This window comes from Taeniopygia guttata, chromosome W (assembly GCF_048771995.1).
Source record: "Taeniopygia guttata chromosome W, bTaeGut7.mat, whole genome shotgun sequence".
Taxonomy (NCBI): domain Eukaryota; kingdom Metazoa; phylum Chordata; class Aves; order Passeriformes; family Estrildidae; genus Taeniopygia; species Taeniopygia guttata.
The window spans coordinates 571,599-589,788 of NC_133064.1; the positions used below are offsets into that span (position 1 = coordinate 571,599).

The 18,190-nt window shown below is 42.6% G+C and overlaps 1 protein-coding gene and 1 long non-coding RNA gene across 4 annotated transcripts in view; both read right to left on the minus strand.

Moving 5' to 3' along the window:
• Window positions 1-3,654: 3,654 nt before the first annotated feature.
• Window positions 3,655-12,468, minus strand: LOC121469058 (uncharacterized). 2 transcript variants are annotated; one of them, XR_012053343.1, is made up of 4 exons: window positions 12,211-12,468; window positions 10,183-11,224; window positions 6,260-9,984; window positions 3,655-6,134 (listed from the first exon to the last, which is right to left on the minus strand). It is a non-coding gene; the product is annotated as an uncharacterized lncRNA (long non-coding RNA). The 2 variants fall into 2 exon arrangements; XR_012053344.1 differs by lacking the exon at window positions 3,655-6,134 and having other exon boundaries at window positions 6,195-6,563; window positions 6,965-9,984.
• Window positions 12,469-15,980: 3,512 nt separating this feature from the next.
• LOC121468907 (leucine zipper protein 2) overlaps window positions 15,981-18,190 on the minus strand; it is a 281,472-nt gene continuing 279,262 nt past the window's right edge. For both annotated transcript variants that reach the window (XR_012053302.1, XM_072922970.1), the window contains one exon: window positions 15,981-16,017. Coding sequence is in view for 1 of the 2 variants with exons in the window: in XM_072922970.1 (XP_072779071.1) it covers window positions 16,006-16,017 (12 nt within the window). In the remaining variant the exon portion in view is untranslated. The remainder of the gene's footprint in view (window positions 16,018-18,190) is intronic.

Genomic DNA, 18,190 nt, shown 5'->3' on the forward strand with positions numbered 1-18,190 from the left:
AATTATGAGGTGGGGGCAGATCCTGTCTGGGACTTATCCTTCGATGTTTGGATTTTTTGCAGACTGCTGCCCGCTCAGGGCCAAAGGCCTCGGAGCGCAAACATCGGCTCTTTTCCCTGGGAAAGAAAACTCACCAGTCCAGGTTCCTGATGTCAGTTTGTAGGGCTCCCCTGGGACTGTCAGGGCAGCACAAGTACGAGGTGGGGGCAGCTCCTGTCTGGGACTTATCCTTCGATGTTCGGATTTTTTGCACTCAGCTGCCCGCTCAGGGCCACAGGAGTCGGAGCGCAAACATCGGCTCTTTTCCCTGGGAAAGAAAACTCACCAGTCCAGGTTCCTGATGTCAGTTTGTAGGGCTCTTTTTGGACTCTCAGGGCAGCACAAGTATGAGGTGGGGGCAGCTCCTGTCTGGGACTTATCCTTCGATGTTCGGATTTTTTGCGGTCAAATGCCCGCTCAGGGCCGCAGGACTCTGAGCACAAACATCGGCTCTTTCCCCTGGGAAAGAAAACTCACCAGTCCAGGTTCCTGATGTCAGTTTGTAGGGCTCCCCTGGGACTGTCAGGGCAGCACAAGTATGAGATGGGGGCAGCTCCTGTCTGGGAGGACAGGAGCTCATCATCCTCTCATCCTTCCAATTGAGACAAGGCAGAAAAAGCCAACTCCTGCCTCATGATCGTTTCCTTTTAGACAGCTGAAGAGAACAATGAGCGTGAGCCTCCTCTTCTTCAGACCGAACAAGGCCAATTCCCCCAGATGCCCTCAGAAGACCTTCACCAGCGTCATTGCCCTTCTCTGAACTCACTCCAGCACTAAAATGACATTTTTTAAGTTAGTGGCCCAAAACGGAACAATATGTGAGGTGTGGCCTTACCAGTTCTGAGTACAGGGGGACAATCACTTTCCTAGGCCTACTGGCCACACTACTCTTGGTATCTGGGGCCTGGTAATTCAAAATTTGTAAACATTCTAAGGGTTCATGTGGGAAATAGGAAACTGCTCTAGTGTAAATAAACTTATGACTGACACTAAGTCTACAGTCAGCACAAACTGTAGTTCAATAAATACCTAAATCTACTAAAATCAGTGCAAAATATTTTTGAGCTTTTTTTTTTTTCTAATTTGACCATCCTCTTCTTAAATAACTTTGCAGATGTACTTAACTTCATGTATCATAATTAGTTCCACTGATTTCAGTAGCATCTCTCTCAGGTACAATTCATATGCAACTTAGTATCCATCTAAGTTACTGCAAGGCTTTCATTTGTTTTTGTCAAATTCCACCAAAACATCCACAGCCGATATAGGTAAACATGCTTACATTACATGACACTTCTTACTTTGTCAAGGGCTGCGTTTTCCAATTTGTCTTTTGCAACAGATAGTTTTTGCTCCAGATCTGTTAGCTGTTGTGCCTGTGGGGATCAAGAAAAAAGCTGATGCTCCAATGCATTTTTTCATGTGAGAGAGGAAAGAACAGAAATTTTGCAAGTAATATATAAGGGCTGGGTTAGATTTGCTTTTCCTGAGGAAAAAAAACCATTATGGCCAAATGTGCTCCATTGATGTGAATGCAAGCCTATAATAATTCAATGTCAATAGCAAAATTATTTCCATACTATAAAATATTTAAGATTATGCCATAATATCCTTCTGGAAAATTCAAGGTATTCAAATGTCTCTTAATAATTTTGTTCGTTTGTCTGACTTCCGAGCGCAATTTGAAAATTATTTTGTAGTTTTAGGCATTGTGATGCCAACATTAAGCTAATTGGGCATAAACAGACGAATTAGAAAACACCCAAACATTCTTGCATGCAGACACCTTATGAAATTATACTACCTACTACTATACAAGGAGGTAACTCCAGATTTTTTTTTTCCATGTTTTTTCCTGGAAATAGAGAAGGAAAACGCACAAGACTAGCTAACTCATAGCAGGAAAGCAATTTGGGAGACTTGTGTTGGAAGTCAGGATCAGGCTAGTAGCCTGCACCCTGAGTGGAAGGACTTCTGGCTCTGTATAATGTATATGTCATTCATGGAGCACAGGAGTTCAGCCGAAGCTTTTTAAGTGAGTGGTCCAAAACAAAAAGCATCAGAAGATGCTTTTAAATGTTCAGTAAATAAAGACAAGTATTTTCTCTCTCTTTCCCTAGGATATGTATGAACCCAGCCTGTTCACTTGAAGGAAATACATTCTCTGCAAGACTCTTCTGTTTCAGGAAAGCAGATTCCTGAAGTTGTCAGCCTTGTCATTAATAACACATTACTATGCAACCAAAAGGAATAAGGATTCTTTTGCTGTTGTACCTGCAAAAAAACCCAGCCTAGTCATTGTTTTCCCTGTTTGAAAAGGGAGCCATAGAGAAGGACACTGGACTAGCCACTTATCTTTTCTCTCCGAAATTCTGATTAGGTAAATATACATTTTGTATATGCAAAATAATAGGATAAAATTCTCAATTTTCAGATAAAGAGCACCACATTTTTATTTCAACCCAATATTTGCAAGTGCATTTTCCCTCAACACCATTCCATGCCCTCAGGCTTCTGGAGTTCAATCCCAGCCAGAGAGTTTTTCTTGGCAGACCTTTCAAGATCTCCTGCACGCTGCTGATTGTAGCACAGCTTAATGGATAGCCACACTACGTAAATGCTGTTTAGTGTAAATCCTGTAAGGTTAACTTGTTTTCTGCTGGGGTAATGACAGTCCTTCCAGCACACGGCATAGATGAGGTGGTGAGCTTAGGCAAGCCTGTAGTCCTCAGCAGACAGCTAATGTGATGTTCATTAGCATTAGGCATAGTCTGTTCTGCCAAATGAAATGTCAAAAGTCTGGAATTTTCAGTTCCCAACTCGTGTAAAGAACTGAGTAGCTGCATTTTAAAACAGGATTAGGCATTTATCTTCAGATTTATCACCAGAGTCACAGTTTCATTAGTCAAAACCAAACTTCCTTCAAAGTGCAAGTCAACTGTGTTACTCAGACGTGGGAAAGTCTCTTGTGAATTGCTGTCCATAATTTACACTGCATCACATTCCTTACAGCTAACATCAGTCACTGTCACAACACACATATCAGACCATTGGTTTGACCCTTTAGTCTGGCGTATTACGCCGATGCCCGTCGGCCCCCGCCAAAAACCCGCACGCTCGCGGTGCTGCTGACCCCACAGCCCCTGTGCACAGCACCGGAACCGCCGCGGAAAATCCCGTCGGGGGGCGCCGGCGTTGGGGACCATTCAGGCAGTCTAGAAAAAACAGACACGGGTCCTCGAATGCCGACGTCCTCTTTTTCGCGCCATCTCGAGAAGGTCAAGCGAATCCGCGACAAGCCACTCCCAAGATGGCGGCCGCGGGCGGCGGGCTGCAGTACCGCCCTCTGCCCACAGGGCGGCAGCACTGCCGCCCGCCACCGCCGGGGGCCGCCGCTCGCCTCGGGGCCGCGGGCGGGGCCGGCGGCAGAAAAGAACGGGCGCGATGCCCTCCGGAACCTGCCCTGCAGCAAATGCCCCAAAACATCCCGCGCGGAAAAGAACGCCAGCAAAAAACCCCTGCCTCTAACCCAACAGGAACCAAAAGCAAAAACCTTCTCTTTTAAACTGCATTTCAAGCTATTTTATTTTTATATTTTTCATATTTATATTCACATTCGGATTTATAACGTATATTGATGTGTAATTGTATTTTTATAATTTCTTACATTTATTCCTTTATTACAATTTATATTTTTATGCATTGCTTAATACATTGCTTACATATTTCTATAGATAGATTTCTATTTCTAAAAGGTTTATATTGCTTAAAATAAACCCCTGCCTCTATCCAAGTAAAAATCTTTTAAAAACCCCTTTTCTTTTAAACTACGTTTAAATTTGTCTCTATATTTCGCATTTATATTCAAATTTACGTTTAAAATGTAGATTGATGTATGGTGTTATATGAAAGTATAAAATAGAAATGAAAATAAATATTCAGAAGAGATAGAATAGAAAAATCTCTGCATACATTGAATATATATTTCTATATTTAGAATGATATCAAAATAAAAGGTATATTCATTTTTCTTCCATTAAAACCCTGCCTCTAACCAAATAAAAAGCAAAAAAAAGCCCCTTCTTTAAACAATACTTGAATATTTATATATTGTTTTCATCATTATAGTCACATTTGCATTTCTACTTTATAGTGACGTATTTAGAAATATATATCATATATATATATATATATTAAGGTAGCAAGATAGACAAATTATTATTTATATTATATTTCACACATACTGCTAATACTTATTTTTACTTACCTTTGAATTTTTTATATAGATCCCCAGCAACAATATTTAGAGTATCTGCAAATAAAAGACTGGGAAACAGTTATTTTACTCCATCAGAACTTGGGAAAGGCCAGATTTAGATCTCTCCAAAGGGTCAAAGCTACATAACACCAGTTAATACCATTTACTGTAGAAGCTGAACTGATTTTGGTCTACACATAAGTTTCCTGTTTCTGCCAAACTTCTGCATGAATATTAAAAGTCTGAAGAATGACCACAAGCAGATCACCTAAACCTACAAGCTCACTGTTTCCCATTTTTAACCATGCCAGGATCTTCTCTTTTGATCACGTGAGTGGACATTTCCCTCTAAAACCTTCTGACCTAACCAAGAAGTCTCACCATTACCACCGTGCTTGTTTATCTCTCCAAAGAAATCAGTGTCCCGAAGCAAAACCTCCCATAACAGAAATGATGGTGACTTTTATGAAGGACATTTTTTGTATTTATCAGGCATTCACTGATTCAATTCCTTGTTATACAAGTAATTCTCCTCCTGCAGAAGTTACATTTACCAGGCTGCGGTACCTTAGAGACACCTATGGAAACCGTTTCAAAGAAAGCCAGCGCCTTTGTTACTCTGCAGGCTTCAGGCAACAATGGAGGCAACAATTCATTAAGTGAATGAAGTGCTGTAGGTAATTCCACAATTCCCCTTGGAAGTCATGAGTGAATACCACTCAGTTCTGACGATCTGTCAGCAGTCAATCTGTCTGCAACACAGTTTCTGCCACAGCATAGAAGAGATGCTACTCTGCCTTCGATTTAGTTTCTTCTAATTTAATGGCTCTCCAAATGGTATTCTCTACTGGGATCGCTAATTCACTTCTAGGAAATCATTTTAACAGACCAATTACAACAGCAAATACAAATGCTGTACTCAGAATGAATACATTTATACTCCTCCCTGCTCCTCCTTCTTCCTGACATTTCCTTTATACCTGAATTGCCTTGAATGAAGTTTAATACTCTGTGGGCCCTTATGGCAGATGAAGCTCAAATGGTCAGCCTTGCACAGCTCGTGCCTTCATAATCCACCCTCTAAAAACCTTATTCCAAACTTACCCTAATCCTCATTGGTTTAAAAAAATCCTCTCTGTCTTATCTGCAGTAAGTCAGACTGAAGAAGGTGTCACAAAATTTAACACCACGCAAGGGACTGAAAAAATGTAGAACAGATTCCTGGGGCTCACAGACACAGCCCTGGAGCGGCCTCACCTCTTGCTGGAACTCCCTAAATCCCAAATTTCAGAAGGAAGCCGTGAAATGACTATTTACAAGAGTGGAAGTCAGGGCTGTGCTTGCAGCCTGACCAGAATTGCCTTTGTCTCCATCCCCATCACCCATTTACAGTTCTGATGAGTGACCACCCCCAGCAGCCTGAGATGACCACTCCTCCCTTCAGATCTTTGCTACCTGCTAGATAAAAAAGACATTTTCATAGGGGAAAAAAAAAAAAAAAATTATTAGAAGCATTTTGACTTTTCTTTAATAAATACTAAAGGGGGAGAGGTGGTGGTGATAGGGAGATAAAGGGGTTTGCATCATCGTAACCCAAATCTGATTAATTTTTTGGGGTGAAGAGATGATTTATGTGATATTGCCTGGACATTAGACATCTACCTGTAGTTGTGAGCAATCTCAATTCTACACACATTGCTGCAGGTTTGGAGCACTGCTGGTGCAGGCTGGCAAGTGGGGGGGTCTGTACTGATGGGATCCAAAACACAGCTCCCTCGGTGGCATTTGTGCCACTCACTTTAGTGCGGTGGGGTTTGTGTGGTAGGCACATTCACTGCTGTCTCAGGATTTTTTCATAGAAGAACACAGAACAAAGAAGAACACAGAAGAAAGAAAAAGAAAACTATTTCTATTTCTGCTCCTTCTTTTCCCTATGTGGAATGTGTTTGGAGAATTACTTACCTGGGGTGAGTGCTTGGTTGGATTCTGGTGAGGATTGCTTGAGTCTGATGGCCAATCCAACCCTCCTGGGGCTGGGCTCTCAGAGGGTCACGAGTTGTGAGTCAGTGAGATTTGGTAGGTTTGTAGTTTTAGTATCTCCTTGAAATAGTATATGAATGCATTATAGTATAGTTATAATAAAGAAATCATTCAGCCTTCTGAACTGGAGTCAGACATCACCATTTCTTCCCACCGGGTTCACCTGCATTTACAATAGCTTTGGGACAGCAACTTCCCTCCAGAGGGGAGTGAAGAATCATCTGGGCTGGATGAAGAAGGGAAAGAGATGAAGTAAAGTAAGCAAGTGTGCTTTGAAATGTGGCAGCTGAGAGAAAAAAAAGACTTTGTAAAACAAACAAAGTATGTGGATTAACTCAAATGTGCAAACGTGTCCAGGGCTCAAGGACCAGAGGCAGTGAGGGCTCTGGGTGAGGTACAGGGAGCAGACAAGCACACGAACTCACCAGTAACAATGCTGCCACAGTGGTGGGGGAGAGGAAAAAAGAAAAACAATCTGTGTGGGGACCACTGCCCTTCAGCAAGACACAGACTCCTGCATCCACTGGGAAAACAAGGCTTTTTCCTTGACTGTTGTCTCCTTGCCCTCTGCCAGCGTGACTGTGAGTGAGGCAGACGCATGGATCAATGCCACATGCATGGACTTACCTTTGTGGCTCCCGAGTCCAGAAGCAAGAAAAAGCTGAGTGAGGAGTAATTTGGAGATTGCCATTGAGCATTCCCACATGCAGTGCCCATGATGGAGCAGGACAGGTCTCATGGAAGGTGGTAACACTCTGGGCAGTGCCCAAATTGGCAGTCTTTAGTCTTGGTGTCCAACCAGACACAGAATGTGGGAGATGCAAAAGCACCTTCACCCACACCTTTCCTCGAGCAAGGGCCGGAATGGAGTCAGACACATCCCTCACCGGCACCGATGTCCAGCCAGGAGATCACGCCAACCTGATGGCAGGCTGTGGAGCTGTCACAGCACAGAGGGACCACCCCTGCAGGACCAGCAGGGTAACATGACAAATTACCTTCACATCTTTCCCTGTGGCAGAAATTCAGTGCAGCACTGCAGCACCCACCTCTGAGGAAGGTGAAATTCTGCAAGGGGACGTGGACTGTCCTAAAAAATCTGCAGACCCGTATTAAGTCCACATCAAACATTTCACATGAACACAATAAAGTCCAAGAGGGCAACCAGCCTTTTTTGACATAAAAAACCCCACACAACACTTTAAAAAATACTGATTTTATTCATGTCTAGCCTATTCAACAGCGGATCACAACCACAAATATCAAGTTACAAAGCTTTCACCAGGTTCTTGCCTGTGCAATGCTGGATTTGAGTCAAGCACATATTACAGCACCACCACTAATGACAATGATTGCTGTTCAAAGCTCACTTGAGTCCCATCTCCCTGGTGCACTTCCAAGCCCAATATCCTTTTTTCCCCCACTGTGTGTGGGATTGTCTGCAGAGAATTTGTGTTCTTGAAGCCTGAATGCAGCAAACATCCTGAAGCACATACCCCAGCTAAAAATTCCCTACACCTCATTTGTTCTTTATTTGAAAGGCTTCAAGTTTCCAGAGAAACAAACAAACAGAAAGGCTCCCACCATCAACAATTTCTCAGAACTATTGGACCTGAGCTGTATAAATCAGGTCCAGTAAGGGAGCTGGAATTACTCATCTCACCACATGACCTGGCCTGCCAATTCCGGCTGTTTTCCTTGGAATGACGCATCAGAGCAAGGTTTCACACCAAAAGCAAAGCACCTCTGTCTGTATCATGCCTGCTGATGGTGCCAGCACACAGTATGGCCCAAGGTGTCTGCCCCATGGATTTCCCCGGGGTATTCACACTTTTCCAAAGGTAGCCAGCACCTACGCTGACTCTGAAAACAATTGCCCTTGCAAGAAGGGTCCATGGCAGCTCGGGGCACTCGTGGTCAGCCACAGGGCCTTGACACACAGAACAGGATAAAGGGACTTGGAGGATTCCCACAGCTGGCCTGCACTGACAGATAGAGCAAGTCCCTTGGGATTGTGGAGTGAATTCTGCCTCCCAAGGACTGCAGGCTCACATCCACACCCAGGACTATTCAGAAGAGCTGCAGCAAGAGCAGACATCGGGCAGCTCAGGGTTTCTCTAAGCCCAGTCCTACAAGCCTGTGGGAGCCACAGGTAGCCAGGAAGTTCCTGAGAAATCCAGACCCTCAGCCAGCAGCACAAAGTCCCAGAGCTGCCAAATCAGAGAGAACTGCCTTCCACCTCTTTTCGCTCACACACTGGTGCTGAAAACTGCCAGACAGGCTAAAAGTCACTCAGGGAGATATAGAGGGTGTTACTGATAAAGAGTTCTAGGGAAGCTGGATGGCCAGCATCCATCAAACTATCTTCTGGAAATCCCAGCTGTCACATTTCACTCCACTTTTCCCTTTAACTCAGGCTTTCCCCTTCCAGAATCAATTCTTCCTCCCCACCCTCTCCCACTCCCTGTGCAGATAGCTGGCAACACGCACAAGCTGGATCCACATGTGGTCACTGAAATTTGGCTGCACAGCTGACCTTTGCTGCTGCCAAAGGGAGGGAATTCCAGGCCAGAGCACCCCTCTCTGCCTGCCCTTCACTTTTCAGAGCTAATTGGCTTTTCTATCCCTTTCAGCACAGCACAGCATGGCCTCGTGGAGCTTGAAAAGCAGCAGTGGTTTTTATCACCATGGTGCAACGGAGAGAAGACTTCAGAGCATTTTCTGGGAACGCCACATACAGTTATATTACACTTGCAGAATTGTCTGGCTATTGTGTCTCCTAAGTCACACAATGGACTACAAACAGTGCTGTTTCAGGGAAACTCTCTACAACCACTGAAAGTAAGTCACTAACTCTGTTAGAGCAGGCAATGGACTCACATGTTCACAAAAACTGACTACACATGCTAAAGCCAGACGCTTTGTAGGTAAATGAGAAACACCTCTGGTTTGGGGCCCATCCCTCAGGCAGCAGGTTTTTTTTGCATGGACAGGATGATTACTACTTGCGGGGCTATATGAAACATTTACCTTTTTATCCAAGTTATGAAAGAATAGCTTTGAAAAGCACAGTAATCCAAGGCCAAAAAGACAGGCAGACAAATGGACAGATTTCAGCCACTCGTTTGGTTTTCTTGGCGAGAGCTTTTTGCTCTTCCAAGGGCTGACCTTATGCATTTGCCAGGTCTGGATGATCCACTTGAAAAAAAAAAAAAAAAAAAAAAAGGCTTAAAGGAAATTTCAACAGCAGACTCTTCTGGAGGTGTCTTCTGTCAATCTCCAGCTTCCCACAGGACTTGGTGCTTGTCTGGGGCTTTTGAGGAACAGCTCATAAATTGCTGCTATTCAGCCACTGGCAGTTGAATCCTGCTTTATTTAGTTTTTGGAATCTTGTAGTGGATCCTCCCTGCTTCCTTCCTCCAGTCCCTGCTCACATTTAGTTTCAGTTTCCTGGAGCTAAGAGTGTTGACCCCTTTAAAAGCAGCAGCAGCAGCAAGAAAACCACAAAGCAAGAAAACCCTGTCCTGACCATAAATGTTGTACCCTCTGCATAGAGAGAAACTCCACCAACTTTTCAGGAAGAAGATGCAACAAACTCTTTTGCAGCATATCCTGCTATGACAGCCTTGCAGCATACAGAATCCAGCCTAGCAAGGAAAAAATAAAAAAAAAAAGTGTTGTGTTAAAAAAAATGCACAAGGAAAAGGTGCTATTTTACATGGATCACAGTAAAGCCACAACAACCTAAGGGTTAATTTCTTCATGAGAATGTTTGAAGTCTAAATTTGAAATCTGTTGTCAACTGCAGCTGGCTAAAATGGAAAGGGCTACATTTCTTTGCTTACCTTGATGCCTACTGGGATCTGCTTTAGGGCCAATTTTGCATGAAGCTCCTGGGAATTACTCATCTGTCTTCTTGCATGAGATGAAATATATCTATTAGAAGGTTGCAAAATGTGTTAGGATGCATTGCAGTGCTGTGCTCTTCCAGGACAGAGGCACAAAGTCTGATTCTTACCGTAGCTGGGACTTTGGGGATTCCCAGAGCCATTTTCATGGCATCTAATTTTAGGTCCTTTTCAGACAGATTTGTAATGACAATTTGGTTTATAGCCCCTCCCTCTGTGCCAGGGGCAGGAAAGTCTATCAAAGCAAATAAGGGAATTCTTCATCCTGGAATTCTGCAGGAATTCCCAATCCCGGAAATCCGGGAATTCCCCATCCTGGAATTCCGGGAGTTCTCAACATTGGAAATCTGGGAATTCTCAATCCTGGAATTCCCCAGCCTGGAATTCCGGGAATTCCCGCTGCTCCCTTTGCCTTTGGAGCTGCCCTTCCTGGCAGAATTCCCAGATTTCCTGGCGGAATTCCCGGATTTCCTGGCGGAATCCCCGGATTTCCCGCCGGGATTCCGGAATTTCCTGTCGGAATTCCCGGAATTCCGGGTTTTTTCCGGGATCTCTCCGTGCCCCAGCAGCTCCCGGAGCCGTTTCCGCTCCAGGGGGTCCCGGTAATTCCGGCTCCCGTAAAACTGAGCCACGGAAAGTTGGGAACGCACCGGGATTCCCGGAATTCCCGGATTTCCTGACAGAATTCCCGGATTTCCTGATGCCATTCCTGCATTTCCAGCCAGGAGTCCCGAATTTCCCGTTGGAATTCCTGAATTTCCAACTGGAATTCCCGAATTTCTTTCTGGAATTCCTGAATTTTCCGCCAGAATTCCTGAATTTCCTGTCGGAATTCCCGGATTTCCGGCGGGGATCTGCAGCCTCCGGGCCGGCGCCGCTTTCTCCACGATTTCCTGGGAATTTTGGGAATTTTTTTGGGTATTTTCTGGAGCTGCTCGGAGCCGTTTGGGCGGGGGGGGTCCGGAATTCCCAGCGGGAGCTGAAAAAAAAAAACGGGAATGAGGGAGGGGGGAGGGGCGGGAATTCCCAAATCCCAAAATTCCCAAATCCCCAATTTAGGGGATTTTTGGGGAATATTTGGGTTTTTTTGGGATGTAGGGGATTTGGGTGTTTGGGATTTTGGGGATTTTTGGGGGATTTTTGGAGGATTTTGGGATTTAGGGGATTTTAGGGGTTTGGGATTTTGGATTTAGGGGATTTTTGGGGGATTTTTGGAGCATTTTGGGGTTTGGGGGGATTTAGGGGATTTTGGGGTTTGGGATTTGGGGATTTTTGGAGGATTTTGGGGTTTGGGGGATTTTTGGGGGGGATATTTGGGGGGTTTTGGGGATTTGGGGGACTTCAGGGGGGATTTTTAGGGGATTTTGGGGGTTTGGGATCTGGGGGATTTTTGGGGTTTGGGATTTTGGAATTGAGGGGATTTTTGGGGAATATTTGGGGTTTTTGGGGATGTAGGGGATTTGGGGGTTTGGGATTTTGGGGATTTTTGGGGGATTTTTGGAGGATTTTGGGATTTAGGGGATTTTTGGGGTTTGGGATTTTGGATTTAGGGGATTTTTGGGGGGTTTTTGGAGCATTTTGGGGTTTGGGGGGATTTAGGGGATTTTGGGGTTTGGGATTTGGGGATTTTTGGAGGATTTTGGGGTTTGGGGGATTTTTGGGGGGGATATTTGGGGGGTTTTGGGGATTTGGGGGACTTCAGGGGGGATTTTTAGGGGATTTTGGGGGTTTGGGACCTGGGGGATTTTTGGGGTTTGGGATTTTGGAATTGAGGGGATTTTTGGGGAATATTTGGGGTTTTGGGGGATGTAGGGGATTTGGGTGTTTGGGATTTTGGGGATTTTTCGGGGATTTTGGGGTTTTGGGTTTTTTTGAGGTCTAGTGTTTTTTGGGGGGGTTTGGGGGGGGGGGTTTGGGAATTTGAAATTTAGGGGATTTTTGGGGGATTTTGGGTTTCAGGCTCACCCGGGCGGGTCCCGGCTCCGTTTCGAGGCGGTTCCGGAGCTGCTGCGGATCCGGGAGAGGCTGAGCAGGGCCGGGATCCCGGGAACCCGAACCCCAAATCCCCAAATCCCCAAAATCCCAAACCCCAAATTCCCAAATCCCCAAAACCCCCCAAACTCCCAAACTCCCAAAACACCAAATTTCCAAAAATCCCAAACCCCCAAAAAACAGATGGCAAGGTTCTCCCCCCCCACGCAGTGCGCATGCGCGGTTCCCTTTGCAGTACGCCCGCTTTGCGCATGCGCACTGGAATTTCCGTACAGCATCATGGCCGCCTTCCTACAGCAGAGTTCCATTTTCCGTACAGTGTCATGGCCGCCCTGCGCATGCGCACTGGAATTTCCGTACAGCATCATGGCCGCCTTCCTATAGCACAGTTCCATTTTCCGTACAGTGTCATGGCCGCCTTGCGCATGCGCAGTACCAGTTTCCGTTGCGGTGTCATGGCCGCTAGGCGCATGCGCACTGGGTTTTCCGTACAGCATCATGGCCGCCTCCCTACAGCAGAGTTCCATTTTCCGTACACTGTCATGGCCGCCTTGCGCATGCGTAGTTTTATTTTCCCGCGCGGTGTCATGGCCGCTAAGCGCATGCGCACTGGAATTTCCGTACAGCATCATGGCCGCCTTCCTACAGCACAGTTCCATTTTCCGTACAGTGTCATGGCCGCTAGGCGCATGCGCACTGTAAATTCCTCTTCTGCGCGCAAAGCACCAAGCTTGTTTCCTGACCAGAGCTTGTTTTTGAGGCTCGGGCCGCCCGAGCCGCCGCCGCCCCCCGCCCTGCGCCCACAGACACCGCCCCGCGCGCCGCTCGCCGCGCGCTCCCGCCCCGGCACCGGCGGCTGCAGTACCGCCCTCTGCCCACAATGGGGCAGCACTTTTCAAGCGAGCCCGCCACCAGGGACTCGCAAGATGGCGGCCCGTGGGGACCTGGACGGAGAGAGGCGTATTACGCCGATGCCCGTCGGCCCCCGCCAAAAACCCGCACGCTCGCGGTGCTGCTGACCCCACAGCCCCTGTGCACGGCACCGGAACCGCCGCGGAAAATCCCGTCGGGGGGCGCCGGCGTTGGGGACAATTCAGGCAGTGTAGAAAAAACAGACACGGGTCCTCGAATGCCGACGTCCTCTTTTTCGCGCCATCTCGAGAAGGTCAAGCGAGTCCGCGACAAGCCACTCCCAAGATGGCGGCCGCGGGCGGCGGGCTGCAGTACCGCCCTCTGCCCACAGGGCGGCAGCACTGCCGCCCGCCACCGCCGGGGGCCGCCGCTCGCCTCGGGGCCGCGGGCGGGGCCGGCGGCAGAAAAGAACGGGCGCGATCCCCTCCGGAACCTGCCCTGCAGCAAATGCCCCAAAACAGCCCGCGCGGAAAAGAACGCCAGCAAAAAATCCTGCCTCTAACCCAACAGGAACCAAAAGCAAAAACCTTCTCTTTTAAACTGCATTTCAAGCTATTTTATTTTTATATTTTTCATATTTATATTCACATTCGGATTTATAACGTATATTGATGTATAATTGTATTTTTATAATTTCTTACATTTATTCCTATTATATTTCATTATATTTTATATTTTTACACATATCTTAATATATTGCTTGTATATTTCTATAGTTAGATTTAGATTTCTAAAAGGTTTATAGGGCTTAAAATAAACCCCTGCCTCTATGCAAGTAAAAATTTTTTTAAAAACCCCTTTCTTTAAACTCCGTCTAAATTTATCATTGTTTTTCGCATTTATGTTCAAATGTACATTTTTATTGTAGATTGATGTATGGTGTTATTTATAGTCTATCTCTTCCTCATACTTATTTTTATTTACATTTTATATTTGTATATTTATCTGTATACATTGATTATCTATTTCCATATTTAGATAGATACCAAAACAAAATGTATATTCATCGTTTTTCCATTAAAACCCTGCCTCTAATCAAAGCAAAAAAAATCCCTTTCTTTAAATGCTACTTGAATATTCATATATTTTTTCATCATTATAGTCACATGCGCATTACTCCTTTATATTGATGTATCTATAAATATATATTATATAGATAATAAGGTAGCAAGATAGATAAATTTTCATTTCAATTCTATTTCGTACATACCGCTAATACTTATAGTTACTTACCTTTGAGATTTTATATAGCTCTTAACGTCTTTAGGATATATTTCTATACTTTCTAATTTTATTTTATTTATATTTATCATTTTTATAATAAAACCCCTACCTACTACCAAATAGACAATTAAAATCCCCTTTACTTAAAACTATATTTAGATATTTCTTTATTTCTATTTTCGATTTTCACAAGTACTTATATATTCTATCACAATATCTTGAGGTACTATATTTCGAGCTATAATTCCTATGACATATAATGTGTCATAATAAGACATATACAGTAAAATATGCATTATGTACTGTATTGATTCCTATTATTTTGTCATATTTATATATCCACATGTATTAATTATACGTTTCTAAAGGCATATTTATATTTATAATCTACATGTATATGTATATAAACATATAAAATACCCTATATCAATATAATACCTAATAGTAATGGATAACATTATTCATGTTACATGTTTTATTTATATGTTTTCCGTTCATATTTAAAATTGAAGTTTTATATTCCTATTTTCATATTTATGCATTCCTTTTGTTTCATTAGAGTTAAAACTTTGCAGTTCTAATCCAGTTCCTCAAACTAAAATGCCAAAACAGCATCAAATTCCCAACAATGCCGTCCAAAATATTCAGAAAGGTTCCACAGCCAACCAACTACCGGCAAGAAAACCCGCACTACACTTCTTTCACTAGCGGTTCTTATCACATCACAAAAATGACACACACATTTCTAAAAAGACCTATAGAATGGTAGTGCGGGTGGGGGGAGGTAGGTGATTCCCAGGAACAATTAGCTAATTAACATTTCAATGTCAGTACTTAGCCCAAGCCAAGTGTCGCAGCCAAGCTGTTTTGTTCATAACAAAACCCACACAGCAAATCACAAAAAAACATTAAGAAAAAAAAAAAAAAAGCCAACTAACTTACTATACTCCAAACCATACAACAGACCCCGAACGTTTCTTAGAAAAAAAATAAAAAATCAAACCCCAAAACTCTACCACTACACTAACGCATAAAGAGAACCCAATACTCTATAAAATGAACGAAAAAACCCCACCAAATAATTACCGATATAACAAAATCGGAACCACGAAGAAAGAAAAGATTCACCACCGAAATAAAATAACTACCTAAAAAGATCCACCATAGAAATACCCACGTTCCCAAAAGTAAAACTAATAAAAAACAACAACCAAATACATCAAACTACCAAAAAAAATTCATATTAACAACAACAAAATAATTATTCCTAACTCAATAACCCATAATGCCTCAAACCATCAAAACACAAATACCACTTAGAAATAGGCACGTCACCAAAAGAGAAATGTCAGAGATAACTACTTCCTATTTTTTTCCAAAAATATTCAGTTTTCAAAAAAAAAAAAAAAAAAAACCAAAAAAACCAAAATACTTAAAAAACACAATTTGGGTCTTTTAAGCCTACTTGATGAAATGGAACAAAGTTTTCATATCTAAGCTTATCCCAGACTCCCATCATCCCTGTAAAAGTCTTCAACAATATAGTCTTGTGACAGCAAGTCTAACAACTTGATACTTATCCAGCTTTTTTTCTTCATGTTTAAATCTCATCACCAATAGTGAAGTTTACTTCTACAAGTGGTCCTAGGGAACGGAAAATTAATTACAAGTGTCTTTTATGGGTGAGGAAATAGTAACAAACAGTAGAAAATCAGCATTACAGTTAGAACTTCTCTATTACTATTCTCTTGGCTATACTCTAGATCTCTTAGGTATAATAATCCCTGAATAGGAATATAAAGTCACTGAATGGAGAAGTCAGATGATTCTCAAGGCAGAAAATCTTGCTGCATTACTTGCTGTCATTTTATTCAAGAAATAATGTCGTATTCTTTGCCAATATGCTTTTTAATAGCTGGGAAAGCAGAGTTGCACAGCATAAATAAAAGTAATTACAAAGTGGATTTTTGAACTAAGGAGATCTTCAGATATGAAACCAAAGATTTACTCAACACTGAAAATTCTACTGTACTTAAATCCAAGTCCCTTCAGGAGTAGGATTAAGGATGCCATAAGAAAAGGAGTTGAAAGATTAAATACAGTCAAATATTCATAATACTTGGTCATTACTCTAAAATGAGTTCACATTGGAATTTCTCTACTTGTTTTGCTATTAAAAGTGACACATTTAAATGGAGGGAAAATGACAAGGTTTTTTTTAAGTTTAAAGTCATCAAGACTCTTTCCAAGGTAACAGTGGGAGGGGTTTAGTCATGTTTAAGCTACTGAAGGCAGCCTCTGAGATGATGCAGATGGATTTGATGTGGGGAACTCTTTTTCATACTTTCCCACTCTAGACAGTAGAAGCAAAAATTGGATTAATGTAGAGAATAATCAACACAGTATTGATTAAAACAAAGTCTGTTGATAAAGCACCTACTCCTTTTATGACAGAAAATCAAACAAAACATCAAACAAACGTGGTTTATGTCCTAGATAAAGACTAAAAAGTTAGATGACAGAGTAGAAATTTTTAGTAGTCTTGTAATACTTCAAAACCTTATACATGCGATCCTGTCAAAACTTCCATTTAAATTATTTACTCTTAATCTAGATTTTGAAAAAAAAAAAATTCAAGCTGAATTATCTTCAGAAAAAAATGAAGATTTAGGTGACTTCTAGGTGTGTGGCTTGAGGACAAAAGATACTATAGGTCCAACAATCAATAGTATTGCAAAATGTGTAATGAAGAGGATAGAAATAATGCTAATTAAATATGATAATTTACATATCCAGAATTTTCTCTAACTGTACCTACTAGAACATGAAATCAGGTGACCTATTTCACCAACATAATTTATAGGACATAGGAAGCAAAAACTATTAATTGCATTAATAAAGCTAGAAGTCAGCTTCTTAAGACATGCAAAGGAAAAAAAAAAAAAACAGGTCTGCTTTAGAGAAAATAAAAGTGAACAATAAAACAATGCTGTATGAGTGAGTAGTCTTGCATACTCTTTTCATAGGCCAGATAACAAAGGCTATCTTGATAGGAAAAGAGCAATAACGACTTATGTCTGTATTATTTCACATTTGTTCACTCAGAGATCTTCTCCTTTTAGTAGCACACCATATGGACCACTGTTGGAGAAAGATAGGGACTTTTTCTTAAGGATGTCTTTATGATGTTAAAGCATAACATATTCATTATTGACTCCTTGTCACTGTGAAACATTGTATATCATTACCAACTAAATTACAGCTTGAACAACAACAGTTCAATAGCCAGGACTGTAACCAGCTCCTGTGGACGAGGTGCAAACACACACAGGGGACTGGGTTTAACAGAACACAAACTGAATCCCATACACCTATGACCTCAGGCATATCTATATAAATACATACACATACATACACCCCCACGTGTGTATTGATGTGTTTTTATATGTCTGTATCTAGATGCATATATAAACACATAAATATGCAAACACACATAACACATATATCTTTGTGTCCCTCAGCTAAAGATCAGTGGCAGAATATAAACTCAATGGACTAGAATACCTTTCACAACCTTAGGTGACAGACAAAGAAAGCAAAATATTAAACTTCTGTTACTGTTGTTAGTTCCCTCTATGCTAAACAGTGGATTGTTTTGTATGTTTGTCTGTGTGACTCTTTCTGTCTGTCAGATTCCCTCCCATGAGAGGTACACTCATTACAAAAGGACAGCATGAGAGCTTGACATGGCAGAAACTATCAAAAAGCAAAAACTATTTGCTGTGTTGCTTTCCTCAGCTTAGCATGCAGCCCAATT